Here is a 19,831-nt window from a genome sequence, read left to right as displayed (position 1 = left end):
TATGCACTAAGGATATTCCCTTTGGATGGTGCTCCCCATCACAGAAAAGTGCAGACAAGTGAAGAGAGAGGCCCTGCCTACCGCTCAACAATCTGTCTCCACCTCCCAAGGGAAGCAGGGGACTTTCCCTCCTTCCCTCAACACCAGCCTACATCCAACCTAAGAGGGAATGCATCCCCGTACACATGGAGGGGAGGGCAATGTCGTGGAATCGCCAGAAGGCCCCGCCTCTGTGCACGTGTGTAAGTGTTCCCCATGTGCAACTAAGGTTGGAGATAGACCACTATAGCCAGAGGTGCGCTGCTACAAAAGATGAAGCATACACATGTTTCTCTGCAGAGCTCCAAAGTGTGTTCAGAAAAAGCTACCCTCAGATTTGGCCCTTTCCCATCAGCACAGAACTCAGCAGAGGCTGCAGCAGGGTGTGGAATCATTTACTGGAAAAATGTGAAGTATAAAAACCACCTTTGGCCCAATATTCTACAAAAGGAACTCGCAGAACCCATTTATTCACCCTCCCTGCCACCACTGAGCAAGGGAAGCTAATACAAGGGATCACTGTGAGTAGGGGTAGAGCCTGCCTTACCCCAACTCCTCCCCCTGCCCCACTGATATCCACTACCTTGAAGCCCCAGCTCCATCCAGCATCACTGGCTTCTAGCAACAGGGAAATCCACCTACAAACAGCAGTTCCAAGTTGTTTTCCCCCCAAACTGGGGGAGTTAGGCACAAAGACAGGGTATGAGGCACATTTATCAGGCTCCACAAGCTACATAGGGAGCCTTCACTCAACCCTCTGCATGCAAAACCAGTCCGCTTGTGGCCAAGCTTAGGGACAGCTGACAACATGGGAAAGTCTCACTCAAGAGCTAAAGTGAGAGGCAAGTCCCATCACACCTGAGGATTGCACAGTCCATGCATCAGTGGGAAGGCCCTGATGCTCATCCCAGCCACGTCACTGGCCCTGCAACTTGAAAGTCTGATGTAACCGCTCAGCCTGTTCCTTCAGCATCTCAATCTCTTCCTGAATAAAGTCCGTCAATGCTTTGCGCATCTCCACCTGCAAAGAGAAGGCGCCTTGATCAGAAAGGTCTTGCAATCTACACCAGGTGCGCTGGCTCCCTGCTGCATTTGTTTTGTGCCTATGCATTGACATACAGTACAGGCAGGATGCGCACCCTCACCTGCAAACCACACACACACCCCGGCAATTTACTGCAGCATATAGACAGATACCAGCCCTGGGCACAGACAAACAAGTGGGGTGACAGGAGCGGGGTGTTATCTATCCTGCAACACAGTTCTGGATTCCAAATACTGTATGTCTGATCCAGAATTATTTTTATTGGGTTTTATTGTCTGTATTTTTACAATGGCAGACAGATGGATGAAGCTTAAGCACACATAACCTTCCCAGCTCCCACCGCTCAAATCTTCAGCTTCTGTAACTAGATAGTCTACATACTCTTATTCATGTTATGTTCAAAAGCATGTATGATCTGAACATGCCCAGTTATTCACGTTACAGTCAATGCATGTACAGTAGTACACTTCTTAATATTTATATATCACTTTTCAACAAAAAGGTTCTTAAAGCAGTTTATACAAAAAAGTATTAAGATGGCTCTCTATCCCCAAAGGACACACCATGTAGACACCAGCAACAGCCACAGAATGGATGCTATGCTGGGGCTGGGTAGAGACAGTTGCTCTCCCACTGCTAAATATAAGAGAGCCACTACTTCAGAAGGAGCCTTTTTGCTCCGCTAGCAGCACTTCGTGTCTATACCTGTACCCAGATTCACTTTTAAAGTGAATGCATGTGCAGTCATTCATATAAACCCATGTACATGCATACAGAGGTCTGTACACATGTACAACAATAGCTTAACAAATCTATTGTCTTTCCCTATCTAGGAACAGGGCGATAGATTCCCAATCTTGTTATAAAATGAACAGCCCCTAGTTTCAGAGAATGTTAAGAAGAGGCTGGCATGAGAAGCCTATTATTATTATTATTATTTATTTCTTGTTTACACAATCAGACAGGTGTTACTGACTGGTTTGTTTTATCCAGACATCGAGTCCTTCCCAAGGACCTGGGATGCCAGAATTTTATTCTCAGTTGTTATAGATATCGTCGCAGAATATAGGCTGTTCCCAGTAAAGCTGCTTTTTGTAATTGGCTGATGGTGATTTCTGTGGCCCCTATGGTGTTGAGGTGCTCTTCAAGGTCTTTTGGAACTGCACCCAGGGCGCCAATTACCACTGGGATTATTTGGGTCTTTTTCTGCCACAGCCTTTCAATTTCAATTTGTAGATCTTTGTATTTTGTGATTTTTTTCTTTTTCTTCTATTCTGCTATCCCCTGGTACTGCTATGTCAATTATTTTGACTTGTTTTTCTTTCTTCTCGACTACAGTTATATCTGGTGTATTGTGTGGCAGATGTTTGTCTGTTTGTAGTCGGAAGTCCCATAATATTTTTACATCTTCATTTTCTACCACTTTTTCAATTTTATGGTCCCACCAATTTTTGGCTACAGGTAGCTTGTATTTTTTGCAGATGTTCCAGTGTATCATCCCTGCTACCTTGTCATGCCTTTGTTTGTAGTCAGTCTGTGCGATCTTTTGACAACAGCTGATGAGGTGGTCCACTGTTTCATCTGCTTCTTTACAAAGGCGGCACTTGCTGTTTGTGGTGGATTTTTCGACTTTTGCTCTTATTGCATTTGTTCTTAGTGCCTGTTCTTGTGCAGCCAGTATTAAACCCTCTGTTTCTTTCTTCAAGCTGCCATTCTTAAGCCATTGCCAGGTCTTGGTGATGTCTGATTTTCCACTGATATTGTGCAAATATTGACCATGCAGGGGCTTATTTCTCAATTTTTCTGCTCGGTTCTTGACTTGTTCTTTCTTGTAGGCCTGCTTTCTTTCATTGGTATTGAATAGTTTCGTGTTATTGACCATTTGAAGTGCATCTTCTTCACTGTCCTTGATATATTCTTCAAGGCCTCTTTTCTCCTCCTCTACTGTTTGATGGACTTGCAGCATTCCTCTTCCACCTGAGCTGCGAGGGAGGTATAGCCTATCGACATTACTGCGGAGGTGCAGAGCATGATTGATGGTCATGATTTTCCTGGTCTTACGATCCAGCGTCCAGGGTCCAGTCTATTATTCCTGCAGTGTATCTGATAACAGGTATAGCCCAGGTGTTTATGGCTTGTATGGTGTTCCCGCCATTGAGTTTGGACTTGAGGATTTTTCTAACTCTCCTGATGTATTCACTTCCAATTTTTCTTTTAACTTCAGTGTGTGCAATGTTATCAGCCTGGAGAATGCCCAAGTATTTGTAAGGTTCTTTCGCTTCCAGGTTCTTGATCTTGCTTCCATTGGGCAGTTCTATTCCTTCTGTTTTTCTTATTTTCCCTCTGTTCATTATTAATGCAGCACACTTGTCTAGTCCAAACTCCATTGCTATATCGCTACTAAATATACGGACAGTGCTTAGCAGTGATTTGATTTCTGACTGGGACTTTCCATACAACTTCAGATCGTCTATGTACAGCAGATGGTTGATTTTACTTGATGTTTTAGATGTTTGGTATCCGAGGCCTGTTTTGTTTAGTATTTGTGAAAGTGGGGTCATGGCGATTACAAACAACAGAGGGGATAGTGAGTCCCCTTGGAAAATGCCTCTTCTAATGCTAACCTGTCCAAGTGTCTCACTATTGATTGTTAACTGTGTACTCCACATGCTCATTGCTTTTTAAATAAGTATCTGAATGTTTTTGCTGACACCAGTTGCTTCTTAACATTTTAGTATCCATGTGTGAGGCAATGAATTGAAGGCTTTCTTGTAGTCAATCCATGCAACACTTAGATTTGTTTTTCTTCTCTTGCAGTTTTCTAAAATCATTTTGTCAATCAGCAGCTGGTCTTTTGTGCCTCTGGTGTTCAGGCAATTTCCTTTCTATTCAACTGGAAGCTGTTTGTTAGTTAATGTGTTGCATCACTTCATCTGCTGTTATTCCAGTTAATAATTTGAATATGTTTGGCAGGCAGGTTATCGGTCTATAATTACTTGGAACTGCACCTTTTGCTGGGTCTTTCATTATGAGATGAGTTTTCCCAGTTGTTAGCCATTGTTCAATATCACCTCCTTGCATAATGTGATTGAACTGTTTTGATAGTTGTTTATGAAGGCTTTTTAGGTGTTTAAGCCAAAAGCCATGCAGTTTATTGTTGCCTGGCGCAGTCCAATTTTTAATTTTCTTTGCTCTTTCACTTATTAATTCTGGTGTTATTAGATCTTGCATTTGTTAGTTACATTTTTTTACCTCTTTCATCCAGCCTGCTTTTTATTATAATCTATTGGATTGTCCCATAATTTCCCCCAGAATGGCACTGTTTCTTCTTTATTTGGTGTTTCTAGGTTTCTTGCAGTTTCTCCTTCTATGCTTTGGTAGAAACGTCTCTGATTCGACTGGAATTGGAGATTCTGCCTGTGTTGTGTAATTCTGGCTTCATACCTGCTAATCTTCTTTGACACTGCTGTTATTTGCTGCTTTATTATTTCCAGGACTTCTCTAATTTTCCTTGAATCTAGGTGGTATTTTTGGATCAGATACTGTTTGGTGTTTTCATTCTTCAGCTTCTTGTCTTTCATATCTTTCAATTTACTAGCATCTGATCTAAGGCTGGAGATTTTATTTTCTAATCTAATCTTCCATTTAGGTAATGTACTGCTTTCTTTTTTGACAGGTCCACTGATCTTATATCTGAGCTCTTGTGTTGTTATTGTTGTTGCACTGTACATTAGTTGGTTTGTTTCTTGCAAATTCTTGGTTGTTATCTCTGCAAGTGCAGCATTGACATCTTTTAATGCCTGAGCGAGTTGTTTTTTGGCAACTGTTTTTAGAGCTGGAAGTCGAACCCTGGTGGTTGTTTGGTTCATGTGCTCAGTTGTTTTTTGCTTTAGTTCTTGTTGCTTTTCTGTTAAACGGCATTTGGGTTTTTGAGGTGAAGGAAAAGGGGTGGTTGCCTGGTTTTGATTTTTAAACAGTTCAATAACAGTGGCATCCTCGATTTCCAACACCTCCTCCAACTGCGCCTGAGCAACTTCTTCAACTGGTGGTAATTCTTCTTCCATATCCTGAGCCTTTATTAATTAATTTGTTATATTTATTTATTTATTTATTTATTTATTTATTTATTCTTGTTTACACAGTCAGACAGGTGTTATTGACTGGTTTGTTTTATCCAGACATCGAGTCCTTCCCAAGGACCTGGGATGCCAGAATTTTATTCTCAGTTGTTATAGATATCGTCGCAGAATATAGGCTGTTCCCAGTAAAGCTGCTTTTTGTAATTGGCTGATGGTGATTTCTTTGGCCCCTATGGTGTTGAGGTGCTCTTCAAGGTCTTTTGGAACTGCACCCAGGGCGCCAGTGACCACTGGGATTATTTGGGTCTTTTTCTGCCACAGCCTTTCAATTTCAATTTGTAGATCTTTGTATTTTGTGATTTTTTCTATTTCTTTTTCTTCTATTCTGCTATCCCCTGGTACTGCTATGTCAATTATTTTGACTTGTTTTTTTTTCTTCTCGACTACAGTTATATCTGGTGTATTGTGTGGCAGATGTTTGTCTGTTTGTAGTCAGAAGTCCCATAATATTTTTACATCTTCATTTTCTACCACTTTTTCAATTTTATGGTCCCACCAATTTTTGGCTACAGGTAGCTTGTATTTTTTGCAGATGTTCCAGTGTATCATCCCTGCTACCTTGTCATGCCTTTGTTTGTAGTCAGTCTGTGTGATCTTTTTAAAACAGCTGATTAGGTGGTCCACTGTTTCATCTGCTTCTTTACAAAGGCGGCACTTGCTGTTTGTGGTGGATTTTTCGACTTTTGCTCTTATTGCATTTGTTGTTATTATTATTATTATTTATTTTAATATGATGATGATGATGATTCTATTTGATTTTTAGATTGTGAGCCCTTTGGGGACAGGGAGCCATCTTATTTATTTATTTATACCTTCTCTGTGTAAACCACCCTGAGCCATTTTTGGAAGGGTGGTTTAGAAATGAAATGAAATGAAATGAAATGATAATACCACCCTTCCAAAAGTGGCTCAGGGTGGTTTACACAGAGAAATAATAAATAAATAAATAAGATGGATCTCTATCCTCAAAGGGCTCACATTCTAAAAGAAACATAAGATAGACACCAGCAACAGTCACTGAGAGTACTGTGCTGGGGGAGGATAGGGCCAGTTACTCTCCCCTTGCTAAATAAAGAGAATCACCACGTTGAAAGGTGCCTCTTTGCCAAGTTAGCAGAGGAAACACACGATCTTCACTCCTTCGGGGGCGGGGGGACAGCCCTCTGATCATTACAAACCACAATAGAAGTCCTTAATAGCACACACAGTCCCTCTTATTTCTTCCCTATGCACTCACTGCTGACTTGTTCTCTGCCCGGAGTTGCTCCACCAAAGGCCGGGTGCTGAAGGGCTTCCCAATTAACACAGTGATTTTCTGTAATAAGAAGAAAGGACCATGTTAAACTGGAGGCAGGAAGGCTATTTCTTTTCTCTACAAGTCTTCAGCTTCCCTGCTGCTTCTTGAAACATCTCAGCCTCTTCCTTCTGCCATACTAGTAGCACTTCATTGTACCATTTCAAAACCCTTACCTGTCCAAAACGGGGCACGTAAGGGGGTTCATTGGGGAGTACATCATTCATTCCTAGGAAAATAGAAAGAAAGCATTTGTCAGCTCTGATTCCAACCCTACCAAGTTGACAACAGTGATGACCAGATTCAATATGGGACAGGTTTCTGCATCTAATCACTGTACAATGATAGTCTGGAGACTATCTTCAATCTCTTTCATTCCTGTGCCAAAATGAATGTGAACATGCTTTGTAATCACCAGCCTGCAACTCCACTTCCTGACTGACTAACCAAATAGAAGGAAGAGAGAGAAACAGGAGAGGCTTCTCCCAGCACAAACATAGTTGCCCAATCATTTATCTGAAGGTGGCAGGGTGGTGTGATGCATTCTAGAATGCCACCAAGTGACAATTTCTCACAAAACCAGAGAGATAGAAAATACTAGAGACACAACTTCCTGGTTTCTGTTGATTCTCCCCACCAGTGAAGAAGCAAGAGCTGCCCATACAAAACCAATGGAGACATCCATGATTTTAGGGTAGCAATGATTCGACAGCAGCACATCCCCCCAGGAAAAAAAGAGACAGAAGTAATGACAGGTGTCATTACTTACCTAAGGTCTCATTTTATGTGAGAGAAAAAGTTAATTGCCAACACACACGGTTACGCCAATATTGCAGGTTGGAGGAAGTGAAACTGAGAAAGAGTAACTTATGGTAGTCTTGCAATGTTACTGCTATAGTATTGATATGGAACACAGGCTGGCTTTGATTTCCAGCCAAAAAAACCCATTTGCACCAAAGGTCTACTTTGCTACTAAAATTACCTCCCGAAGCCTCCTCTCTCAACTTATCCCATGCAGACACATTGTGCTTTAAATACATTTTTCTTATTAAAAGACCCAAGTCAAAAAGTTTATAGACTTCTGACTTTTCCCTGCCTCCTCAGACAAAACAGCAGCAAACATCTGCTGCCAAAATCAAGCACTAAAAAGCTTGGATTTTTTATGAGCAGCTGTCATTTCTGTCCGGGGATGTGAGGGAAACATCCCCCTCTAGATGTTTCTTTAGAAAGGCCTCTAAAGTGAGCCCAGAAGTTCGGTACTGTGTGCAAGTCTCTCTTTGACAAATATATACTCAGAACATTTTCCAACATCCTGCATTTTAATTTTCTCTCAAAAGTAGTTCTGGTAAGTAACAATTTGGTGATTTGGCAACCAAGATGGAAAGCTCACTTATATTAAGTTTTGTCAGCCTCCTTTGTACAGTACAACCTTCAGGTGTTGGCTTTGCTTCCAAGACCACTACAGCACTGGGATGGGGAAAGGGCCCCCTGCCAACTTTCTACATAGTTATTAAAATAAGAATTCTGCCCCACATTTCCAGAGAAATAGCCATGTTAGACTGTTGTAGCAAACAAAAAAAAGTCTTGTAGCACTTTTAAGGCTAACAAATTGAAAGTGCTATAAAACTGCTACAATGTCGCACATTGGATCTGATAAACCTAGTTCACATCTACCACATTTCCCATCGCCACATGCCTATTCACCAAGACTTTGCTCCTCTCCTTTCCCTTCTCCTGATTCAGGTCTCACCTACATGCCAGAGTGGCAGAATAATGGGGTGCAGACGGCACTCAGCCAGAAGACGCCCAATACCTGGGAGAAAATAAGGAGGAGAATTAAAAAGGGCAAATCACCCAGAGCGCTCATCTCTCCACCTTAGAAAGGAGCATTGGTCACTCACCATGAAGGCTTCTTCTTGCTGCTGGAGTTCAAGACATCTCACGTGGGTTATCCTCCCCAGCATGCTCTAGAGGCAGGATGTAATTAAGTTAGAGCCTTTAAGAGGCCCAGGAGAATAGCCCATCCCAGTTTAGATAGGCAAGCCAGGCTTCTAGTAGGAGAAAGGATATGAACAACAGTGGTAAAAACAGGAAAACCACAGATATAGACAGCACGTAGATGAGAGATGCAGACGAGTAGCTGAAGTCGCCCAGGGTGGGCCAAGATGTCCTCAACTCCAGCAGCAAGAAGAAGCCTTCACAGCGAGTGACCAATGCTCCTTTCTCTGCTACTGGGTGAGGACATCTCACATGGGACATGCCACAGCTAACAAGACCCTGGGAGGGGGGCAAAATCGGCTACTGGGGAGGAAGAATGGGTTGAAGCACAAGCCTGCCAAAGGCCTCCTGAGAGGAACACATGAGATCTATTTTGTAGTGTCTAGTAAACATGGAGGGTGAAGACCATGTCGCCACTCTGCAAAAGTCTTATAATGGAGAGTTCATGGAAAAGGCTGCCAAGGTGACCACTGGGTGTGTGGAGTGAGCAGTGAGCTTTAGTGGTGTCGGGAAGTTTTGAACTGACGACAAAGAGGCTCCCCTAAGGAAGCGTTTGAGATGCGGGTGTGAGGCCAGGCCATTCCTCTTGGAGTGCGAGAGGAGGGATGTCAGCCACTGTGTGTGGTTTGATGGTATTTGGTTGGAGGCCCTTATCCAGACCATCCTGTAGGAACAGGAGGAGCTGCGGGAGTCCGCAATCTAGTGGCGATAGCATGCGCTGTCTACACCATTTAAGGAAAACATGCCACATCAACTGATAAATGCGGTTAGTGGATGATCGTCTGGATGCAAGTATGGTATCCAGGACTCTGTGGTCGTAGCCTAGGTGGGGGAGTATGTTGCGTTTAGTAGCCAAGTGGCAAGCTTGAACCATGCCGGGTTGTGATGCAGGACTGGGCCTTGAGTGAGGTCGTCTGTCTGTGGTAGAAACCAGGGACCGTCTACTGCGAGATGGAGAATTTCTGTGAACCACGGTCGTCGCAGCCAGTAGGGTGCCACCAGAATGATGTGCGCCTTGAGTAGCCGGATGCGGCACAGTAGGCGGCTGAGGAGCAGGATTGGCGGAAAGGCATATAGTAGCTCTTTGGGCCATGGGGCTGACATAGCATCCACTGCTTTCGCCCAGGGACATGGGAAGTGGGAGAAGTGAGGAAGTTGAGTGTTGAGATGGGACGCAAAGAGGTTCACTGTTGGTTGTCCCAACTTCTGTGTGAAATGGGAGAATACCCATGGGTCAAGGCTCCATTTGGCTGGGTGAAGCTCCTGGCAACTCAGCCAGTCCGCCTGCGTGTTTGTCGAGCTGCTGACATGGTGAGCCAGCAGGAAGGACAGGTGGCGCTCGACCCAGTGCATGAGAAGGACTGTCTCCTGGTGCAGGGATTTGGACCGGGTCCCTCCCTGACAATTTATATGTGGTCTTGTCGTTGTGTTGTCTGTGCGGACTAAGATGTCCGTGTGTAGAATGTTTTCCTTGAATGCCATGAGGGCCAGTTGAATGGCTCTCAGTTCCAGCCAGTTTATGCTATGGGCTTGTTCTTGTGGAGTCCAGGTGCCCTGGGCTGAGTGAGATCGGCAATATGCCCCCCATCCTGACAGGCTGGCATCTGTAGTCACTATTACCCTGTGGGGGTCCAGAAAGAGTTTGCCCTGGTCCAGATGCGGAGGACATATCCACTAGCATAGTGAGGCTTTGACCAGGTGGGGTAGAGCCACTCTCTTTTGGTGCCTTTGCGCTATCTCTCCCTGTAGGGGAAGTAGAAACCATTGTAGAGGTCGAAGATGAAAGCGGGCCCAGGGAACTACTGCCAAGGCAGAGACCATCAGGCCCAGGAGCTGGGCCAAGGTAAGCACAGATACCTTCTTGAGAGGGAGTATTTGGCTGATCAGACCTAGAATTTTGTCCTTGCGTTCTCTTGGTAGAAAGAGTTTGTCCCGTACTGTGTCTATAATCACCCCAAGGTGCTGGATCTGTCTGGAAGGGGACAGGTGACTCTTAGCAGTGTTGGCATGGAAACCGTGGGACGCTAGAACAGTCAAGGTGGTGTCCACGTCCCGTATCGCTGAGCCTCTGGATTGTATGAACAGATCGTCCAAATATGCAAATAATCTGATCTTTTGGAGCCTGAGGTGGGTCACCAAGGGGGCCTGGACCTTTCTGAAGATCCTCAGGGTGGAAGAAAGGCCGAATGGAAGTGCTGTGTATTGGTAGTGGTGGCCATTGTAACAAAAGCAGGGTAGGCGATGGCAGTCCAGGTGGATGAGTATGTGAAGATATGCTTTGATGAGGTCGATGGATGCAAGAAGGTCTCCATGATACAGGGCTTCTGATATAGATCGGAGTGTCTCCATTCTGAATCTCCTGCATCATACCCATCTGTTGAGATACTTGAAGTCCAATACTGCTCTGAGGGTTCCACCAAGATGGAATAGATGCCCCATTGGTGCTGGTGTGTAGGAACCAGTTCTATTGCTGAGATGTTGAGGAGATGAGAGATTGCTTGTTGCAAGGCCAGATGTTTCTGGTGGAGTGGGCATGAATCTCCTGTTGGGGCGGGCCGTCAACTCTATCCTGCAACCATGAAGGATGGTATCCAGCACCCATTTGTCTGTGATGGAAGCCTCCCAGGAGTGAAAAAAGTGAGAGAGGTGGCCTCCTACTCTGAATGCATCAGGAGGCTTGGCGGGGTTTGGGTTGCTGGCCGAAGTGTTGTTTTGATGCATTGGCCCCAACGTTGAATCTGGGTCTGTTCCAGGTAGGACATTGTGTCCTGGAGTCTCTGTCTCTGGGATGAAAATTGGGTTGAAAGGACCAAAAGGAATGGTTGAAACTTTGATTCAGGTGTCTGTCCTCCCTGCGGGTGGAGGAAGGGAGTGACTTCTTTTTGTCTTTTGTCTCAATAAGGACATCCTTCAGTGCATCATCACAGAAAAGTTTGGTCGCGGTAAATGTGACTGCTGAGAGGTTAGAGCGAGAAGCCGAGTCCACCTGCCAGTGTTTTAGCCACAGAGTGTTTCTGGCCACTACGTTATTGGCCGTAGCCCAGGCCCCCAAAATGAACGGCATCCAGGGTTGCATCAGCAATGAACGCCTGAGCCTTTTGAATTCTGAGTAGAATCTGTCTTTGTCTGGGCGGATCCAGGGGAGGAGAGTGGAGTAGAGATGCTTGAGATATAATAGATGCTGCTTTGGAGGTGTGGAAGGACAGTGAAATAATTTGTCATTGTTCTTGAGTTGAAATTCCAGCTTTTTCTCAATGGAATCCTTGAGCACTGATTCTCCATCCCTTGGCAGGATTGCCCCGGACGTGAAGGCGGCCACGTGAGCGTCAACCAGGGGTGTTTGAAATAATGCCACTGCTGTAGGAACAAAGTTATAATGCTTGTTAGTGCCTGCCATTCCTGTCTTACCACCTCTGCAAAGGTTTTGGGGAGAGGGAATAACAGGTCTTGTGAGCAGGTAGTAGGCAGTACCAATGATTCTCTGGAAGGAGCAGTAGAAGGCCCTTGCAAGTTTTCCACTTGAATGCCCAGGGTATTTAAGGCCTTAACAAACAGGCTGGAGAAGTCCTCAGAGGGAAACAGCCTGTGTGAATGCGATATGGGCTCTACTTGCTGACCATCCGACCATTGCCCCTCTTCCTTAGAGTCCGCCTCAGGATCCAGATTGAGCGGGTGATCCCGTGGAATATTAGGGGTCTCAACGGGGCTTATAAGGCCTTGAGGAAGCAGCTGGTCCACCAGCCTGCCTGGATGGGGGTCCAGAGAGTCATAGGGAGGAGTGACGAATGGGATGAAGATTCCTTTTGTTTGCAGCTGGATTTCCTGGACTTCTTGTTCTCATGCCTATGGGCCTGCTTATGTTTATGGCTCTTCTTTTTAGGGCATGGATAAAGAGGAGGAAGAGTGAGAATCCTGTGAGGAGTGGTGGATGGTTCACAAGGCCCGGGGCGCTTTTTATGCTTTCTCTTTGGCTGCTGCAGTTGAAGTGTCTGGGACAACATGGATGAAAAGCAGATGTGCTATGATTCTGGGATTTCACCTGAGGGAGGAGGGGTGGATTATTTGGGGCCACAGGGACCTCTGGGTGCTCAGGTTGGGCGGGAGCTAGGGGTCCAATCAGGGCAGGACTCACTGGGGCGGCTGGAATAGGCATAATCAGCATCTTTACCAGCTCTCTGTTGGGTGGTAGAGATGGCCTCCTGGGTGCTGGTAGCGGAAGTCCTCCATCTCCAGTGGCGTCTGGGAGTTGGACAGTCTCTCCCTCCACTTACGGGGAAGTTTGCTGCCAGGCCGCAGCATCCCCGGTGTTAGTAGAGCTTGTTGCTTCTTCCAGTTGTGCCGCTAGCTGCTCCTGAGGAGAAGGCGGTGAAACGCCCAAGGCAGCTGGGCTATGGCACCTTGAGGGAGGGTGCACTGGCCGTGCATCAGCAAGCAAGCCTGCTGGGAAGCTCCGGACATCCTCCTCCAGTATGACAAGGTCGGGGCTTTTTGGCCGTTTTAGAGGAGAGGTGGAGCGATTCCTCTTTCTGGCACGTTGGATGGCGGTTAGCTGGGCTGCTGAGTGACCCGGTTGGGTTATGGCCCTTCAGACCCCCTGCCGCTCCCGATGAGGACGCAGTGGTCCAAGTTGGGGCGTCCTCTCTGGCGTGCACAAGCACACGGTGGTGCTGGGGCTGGCCCGGTAGATAAGAGGTTTTCGATTTCTTCGTCTTCAGCATTAGGACATGCAAAATGCTGGACCTCTTAGGTTCCATCGGCAGGAAAGAGGAGGCAGACAGAGGGAAGATGAAGTGGAGAGAAAGGGAAGAAAATCTCCTCTTTTCTTTTTTTAAAGCAGGTAAATAAGTTGGGATAATAGAAGGCAAGACAAAAGATAGTTGGACGAGGCAGGAATAGGCGGTGAAGGTAAAGAGTAGCGAGGAGACAGAAGTGAAGCAAGGTCGACTGCTCTAGAGCTCTGCAGGATGAACTAAACTGGGAGGGGCTATCCTAACGGGCCTCTTAAAGGCTCTAACTCACTTAATTACATCCTGCCTCTGAAGCGTGCTGGGGATGATAACCCACATGAGATATCCTCACCCAGCAGCAGAGAAAGGTACCTACCCCATTTGAAGCGCATGAACTCTTGGGTCATGTTGACTTTGCCTGCAAGAGGAAGACAGAGGAGATTTAGTGGTGGGGTGAACATTAAACCATCCTCTGAAGCAGACATTGTCACTGCAGAATAGCTGTGCCCAAAGCATCTTATAATACACACCCACATCCTTCTAGCCCCAGCAGTTCTGCTTCCAAGCACTGTTACCTTCTGGGAACATGTGCACCCAGTCTCCGTGGTTGAGCTTCTCAAGTATGTAGTCCATACCTTTCTGGTAGACACCATCTCCTACAGAGAGAACGGATGTGCTAATGGTTGTTCAAACCAACATGTAGGAAAAGCTCCTCTCCCCACCATGTGTTGCCATAATTTTACAGCTAGCCCCAACCAGACTAACCACTCATCTTGCCCAGATGAGAAAGCGTAAGCATTAAAAAGGAACCAAAAGGCATATTGTTGCTTGCAGGAGAAGTGTACACGTGTGTGTACACACACAGTTTTATTTGAAAAGTTTTATTTCATAGTTCTTGGTGAACCTCACAACAGCCCAGTGGCCCATTTTACAGATGGCAGCTGGAAATCTGAAGCTGAAAAATTGAGGCCCAGAGCCTACCAGTCCCAACAGCAACAGACAGCAAGAACCATGTGTTGGAAAGTTCCAGGCCTGAATTCAGGAACTGCTGCCCTGACAGCCACCTTATTTTATTCCCAGTGTCAAGTAAACACTGTCTGCTTACCACGACAGACAGGAACACATCGCCCAAGGCTGAAGAAACGAGAATGCAGCTCCTTGGTGAAACAGATGTCTGCAGCTGTTGGGGTCCTGGAAGAGCAGGAAGAACATTAAGTTATGTCACAACACGCTCAGCCTGACAGAATGCCCCCAACCCAAATTTTACTTTTACTCTCTGAAACCCAAAGGGAATGTGATGGGTGATCCTATATAGACCTAGAGGCTTAAATAAGTTAATTCCTTCTCCTCAGGAACCACCATCTTCTCTCATACTCACCAGCGCATCTTCTGCAAGTTCCACACATGCCGTAATTTTAGGATACCTGTGGTGAGACACAACTACGTTAATATTGGGAACAACCCAAGCCAGGTCTATTATTGCTATACCAGAAACATGCTTCTCACACAGGTTTGTTTCTCAGCTTCCCAGTCCTTAAAACAGTAAATTAAGACTTCTTGAAGTCCTAATCGGTGTGTGGGGGGGGAGATAATCCCTCTTGCCCATTGGACTACAGACCCCGCAAAACATGATCGGCTCAGCCTCTTGAAGACCAGACAAGAGCAATGCCTTCCCTCCCTGACCAGTGGGTGGAAGCAATTCCCTTCCAGAACCATACCCCACAAGTGCGGGTCATCCATGCAGGACTGGTGGTTGCAGACTGTGAGAAGCGGGGTGCCAGGCTGGCGCTTCTCAATTAGCTCATATAGCACTTCTTCGTTATGGACGTTCACCTGGTTCATATATCCTGAAGGAAAGACAGCAGGAGGAAAGTTTGGTAAGCAGCAAAGTACAGCAGTATGGTGGGGGGCGGGGGGATGTGAAGGATTCCAGAGATCCAGTTGAATCTGAGGCGAGACAGATGGAATCAGGCTTCCAGGTACTCTACAAAAAACAAGCATCCCAATCACATTTGAGTGTTTGCATACACTCTCTTGTTGCAACAACTCTAAAAAGTTGGTACACTATATTGCAAATGGTAAATGTTGAAGAAAAGCCTCAGCTGAAGCCAAGAGAGAGTAGCTTGCCTAAGAAAAATTCACAGCAGTGACAAGATTCAAACCAAGGACATCCTGGTTTCATAGTTCAGTCTCTCACCACTACAGTAGGGAGGAAAGCAGAGAACAAATAGTTCCTGGAGTCATACAGGTTTGACTCCAGAATTTTGGCAAAGTCCATTAGAGGCATATGGGATGGTAAGGGCCAAGACATGTGAGCCAATGGAATGTGTTAATCAATCCCTCTGCCCTAGTGTTCACCCAGTCTTTTCTCTTATCCTATCTTCCCCACCCAGTTAATCTGGTCCTGGCCTCAGTAGCTCTGTAAGGTGAAAGATCTCTCTCCCAATTCCTCTGCATGGCACAGAAGAGTCAGGAGAAAGCTCTCTCTTAAGAGGTCAGAAATACCACAATCTTACTTGACTCAACCCTCCAGAGACTCCAACACAGAGTCGACTTAGAGGGGCCCTCACAGGACTCTGGGTCCCAGCTTTTGCCTTATCTGTAGCATCATCTGTTATGCATGGAGTGGAGTCCATCTGTACTTACTGGTCCAGAAGCAGCTGTAGGTGCCCACCAAGCCCATGACCACCCTGCTGGCCAAGCTCCAGGGTAAGTGGGGAGCTGGAGGAAAGGGCCATTTCACCTCAAGGGGCATTTTCCCATCCCTGGCAATCCTCCTGAGGCAATAGCATCAGCCGTCTCTGCCGAACAGAAAACAGCAGAGTACTTTTCAACCTATCACTTGTAATTCTTGATTGGCAGAGTTCTTGTATGGCTAGACTCCTCCCCTTCCAGAAAGCCTCTGTCGCAACTTGCAGGTGACACCACACCCTTCAGATTAGCCTCTGCCCAAGAATTGCCACAGCATGTTAAAAAAGGTTGCCCTACATTTCTGCCAGGAGCTAGAACAATCCACAAAATATAAAGACAGTACTAGAAAGCTAAAGACTCCAAACCTCTTTGGTACTTCATAAGTAAAGCACAAAGTATCACCTTTCCTTTCTGCAACTAAAACTAAGTACATCAGAATTAAACAAAACCATACACCAAAGAGAGAAGGGTTGTAATTCAAATGTAATAATACATGTGTGGGCCAATAGCACATGTAATGAAGAAACTGCTGTTGAAATTCCATTCCCAGCAAACATTATTATCAAAGCATTTCCGTTGTATTGCTCATCCATTCTTTTTAAAGAGAGAAACCTAAGAATCAGTTCAGGCACAGTCCCCTGAAGGGGTTCTTAAGCGTTTTAGGTAAAAAACGGAACCCTCCAATCTCTACTCCCACTCCTCTCTACTGCTAGAAGTGACCTTCATTGTCCCAGGATCAATCTTACCTAGTACACAGTACCCCAACCAGTAGGGTTACTAGGATGGAATGCTGGGGCTTCTGTCCTGTGTACAAAGATAAAATATATTGACACTTGTTTAAAAAAAGATAAACAATGTAAGGCAAACTTTTCCATCATAGAGCAATTAAGCATGTTTTCAAAGAGGAGAAGGCAGAGATTAGCTTGTTATAGAGCTTGATGAACTGTGGGAATGCTGTGGATATAATTTATCCTTGTTTCAGCAGAGCATATGACAAGATTCCCCATTATATTCTGATTAGCAATCTGGTCAAATGCTGGCTACATGATACCATCATGTAGCTTCACAAACAGAAGAGAGGTCTCATCAAACTTTTGAGGAGTATGGTGCCACACAGGATTCTACCCTGGGTATTCAAAATTTTTATCGGTGATTGATGAAAGGAAAATTCAGCAGATTTGCAAGTGACACAATCTGTGAAGGACAGCCTAACACCTCAGAAGATAGGGACAGCATTAAAAAATACCTTGGAAGAATGAAACACTGGGCTGAAACCAGTGGTCCCTCTACTTTTTTTCATCTCTGTGCAGAATGATTTTTGTTCTGGGCAGCAATATCAAGGCACTGTGTGTGCACATGCATTCAGAGTGGGGCCTTCCTAATTCAACCTGAGCAGGATCTAAAATTAACTGAGTGGACATCAGAAAACATGTGAGCGCACACACGTGTGCATGCCTTAGAGGAAACAGTGGCTGAAACTAACAAGTCGAAAATCAAAAGGAACAAATGCAAAGTTCTGCACTTAGGTAAGAACAATCAAATGTGATACTTGGCTTGGTACATGTGAAGGCTATCTGAGGATTGCAGTAGATTACACATTGCAAAACAAAAAGGACTAATGTGATTTTAGAATGCATTCACTGAACCACACATTATTTTCACATTATTATTAATATGAGAAATAATAGTTCCATTTCATTCCTCACTAGTCAGACCTCATCTGGAGTACTGTGTCCAGATCTGGGTCCTATACTTTAAGAAGGATGTTGACAAATGGATGCAGGTTCAGAAAAGGGCAGTGAAGATGAACAAGGCAGAGTGGGGGTCTGGAAAACAAGCTCTGTGATGAAAGGTTGAAGGAAGTGGGTATGTTTACCCTGGAGAAGAGATGGCTACAGGGAAATCTAATGGCACTCTTCAGATACCTGAAGGACTATCACAATGAAGAGGGCACAGACTTGTTCTCTGCCACCCCAGAAGATAGGGCTAGATCTAAAAGGGTTTGAGTTACACAAGTGAAAACTCTGTTTCAACACTAGGAGAAATTTCTTAATGGCAAGTACAGTTTGACTAAAGAACCAATTACCTAGGGGTCTGTTCGGCTGTCTTTTGGTGAATGTCTTTAAGCAGAGGTTGGTCAGCCATCTGTTGGTATACTCTGTTTCCTACACTGAGCAGGTTGAAGTAGATTGCCTACAATTTTATCTATCCCCAAGACAATTGCTCCCATTTTATAACTCTGAATTGCCAATGGATACATTGCTAAACAAAACACCACAAAGAATATCTGACCTCACCCAATACATTTTACCAGTGTTCCCTCTAACAGAGATTCCCAGATGTTGTTGACTGTTGTAGTCAACATCATCTCATAATCCTCAGCCAAAGGCCATTGCAGCTGGAGATACTGGGAGTTGTAGTGAACAACATCTGGGAATCTCCATTAGAGGGGAAGACTGCATCTTACACCTGTTTCTTCTACTCACACCAGCCTCTGTTGGTTGTCACATTTTCTTTGCAAGAGATTCTGTTTTGCAACAGCTGTATGACAGACATTCAAAGGTGCACCTTTCCGCACCACTGCATCTCCATAATGGGGAAATAGTGCCTATTGGGCTTCTGCCTCGAATGCAGCTGTTACAGGCAGGAAAAACCTGTGCACGCGCACAAGGGAACGTGGCAACTCTGTCCGCGACATAAGCCTCAAATCCTTTATTTGAGCCTTGTACTTTCCCCCTCAATTATTCCCACTGTCTCATTACATCCTCTCACCTCTTCCTGCTCCGCGCTAGGATCAAGCGAGCCGGTGGTGCCAGCTGCCGTTTCTACTGCCGCAAATGGAACCAGATCACTCGCTTTCAGCCAAAAAGCGCCCCACTTTTGCAATCTCTCTCCCCACACAAAGGCATTGTTATAAAATTAAGAGGAAAAGCCGTAAAGCGCTCTCACAAGGCCATTGCTACCAGTTGCAAAGAGCTTCCAGAGTGACGCACACTTTCTGTCAAGCCCATAGAGATGGAACAAGACTAGAGTGACACACACACACACAGCAACCTGAACTTCCGGTAAAAAATTAAAAATGCCTTTCGGAGATTCTCTATAGGCAAAGGGCAGCGTCCCTCTATACTTTGGCATCTCTATGGTAAACCTTACATACTTTGCAATGAAAGAACACATTGTGGCATTTTAAAGACTAAAAAAATTATTGCAATGGTGGGGGTTACAGTAACAAACTTTCGTTGACTAGAGCACAATTCACTAGACACATGAATTAACTAGACACGTTATTTTCAGTTGGCAGATACATGCATAGGCAATGATGAACATTGCAAGTTCGTGGGAAGCCGGGTCAATTTTAGATATTACTAAGAACAGCGATGATACTATTCCAGTTTTATGGATAAGAGCTCAGTCATTTTTGAAGCAAGCAGTGGCTTGGGATAAATTGTCTTAACCAATTTATACAGATCTAAATAGCGCTGTGGAATGCACTTAACACACGTTTGTAGATATCTGAAATATTTTGTCTGGTCTCTTGTGCGTCTAAGACATATATCTAATACAAATATTTAAACATACATGTCTGTGGAGGGGGGACACCAAACGCTGTATGCATCGATCTGACGTAACCTCTCCCCATCCTGCAATTTTTTTCCCATATAGCATTTTAAAAACGAGTTATTTAACAAGTTGGAGATATTGAACGACCATCCCAAAGCGCGGACTTCGCTCCCTAATAATACCGCCTACAGCCAAGGTGGTCGCGCGTGCAAAACACACACCGCAGTGTACCATGCATTGCTTTGTAATGAACTACATTTCCTAGAAGCCTCGTCAGGCACGGACGCATGCCCAGGGCCATTGGAAGCCATTCCCAACTGCTTGCTGCACCCCACCC

General features: G+C 45.1%; 1 protein-coding gene across 10 annotated transcripts; it reads right to left on the bottom strand.

Moving 5' to 3' along the window:
- Positions 1–418: 418 nt before the first annotated feature.
- Positions 419–19,829, bottom strand: TAFAZZIN (tafazzin, phospholipid-lysophospholipid transacylase). Of its 10 annotated transcripts, none has more exons than XM_053300335.1 (12): positions 19,513–19,829; positions 16,680–16,737; positions 15,889–16,043; positions 14,961–15,089; positions 14,621–14,666; positions 14,348–14,433; positions 13,818–13,898; positions 13,619–13,660; positions 8,268–8,330; positions 6,694–6,746; positions 6,461–6,538; positions 419–1,060 (listed from the first exon to the last, which is right to left on the bottom strand). In XM_053300335.1, the coding sequence occupies exons 3-12, from the start codon at positions 15,995–15,997 to the stop codon at positions 956–958; spliced, it is 792 nt and encodes a 263-aa protein (XP_053156310.1). In that variant the 5' UTR covers positions 15,998–16,043; positions 16,680–16,737; positions 19,513–19,829; the 3' UTR covers positions 419–955. The 10 variants fall into 10 exon arrangements, with proteins under 10 accessions (XP_053156310.1, XP_053156315.1, XP_053156308.1 ...); XM_053300340.1 differs by lacking the exon at positions 19,513–19,829 and adding an exon at positions 18,706–19,503 and having other exon boundaries at positions 15,076–15,089; XM_053300333.1 differs by lacking the exon at positions 19,513–19,829 and adding an exon at positions 18,706–19,501.
- Positions 19,830–19,831: the final 2 nt, after the last annotated feature.

This window comes from Hemicordylus capensis, chromosome 2 (genome assembly GCF_027244095.1).
Source record: "Hemicordylus capensis ecotype Gifberg chromosome 2, rHemCap1.1.pri, whole genome shotgun sequence".
In the NCBI taxonomy this organism is placed as follows: Eukaryota; Metazoa; Chordata; class Lepidosauria; order Squamata; family Cordylidae; genus Hemicordylus; species Hemicordylus capensis.
The sequence above is the reverse complement of the archived record's forward strand: the minus strand, read 5'-3'. Positions and strand labels throughout refer to the sequence as shown.

What these genes read in the sequence shown, in the direction of transcription:
- TAFAZZIN (XM_053300335.1), bottom strand. Translation starts at nt 15,997, where the DNA reads ATGCCCCTTGAGGTGAAATGGCCCTTTCCTCCAGCTCCCCACTTACCC. An exon ending in ATGTGTTCCTGTCTGTCGTG is followed by an intron (nt 13,899 to 14,347) that starts GTAAGCAGACAG and finishes TTCTCTCTGTAG; the next exon opens with GAGATGGTGTCTACCAGAAA. An exon ending in GGTGCACATGTTCCCAGAAG is followed by an intron (nt 13,661 to 13,817) that starts GTAACAGTGCTT and finishes TTCCTCTTGCAG; the next exon opens with GCAAAGTCAACATGACCCAA.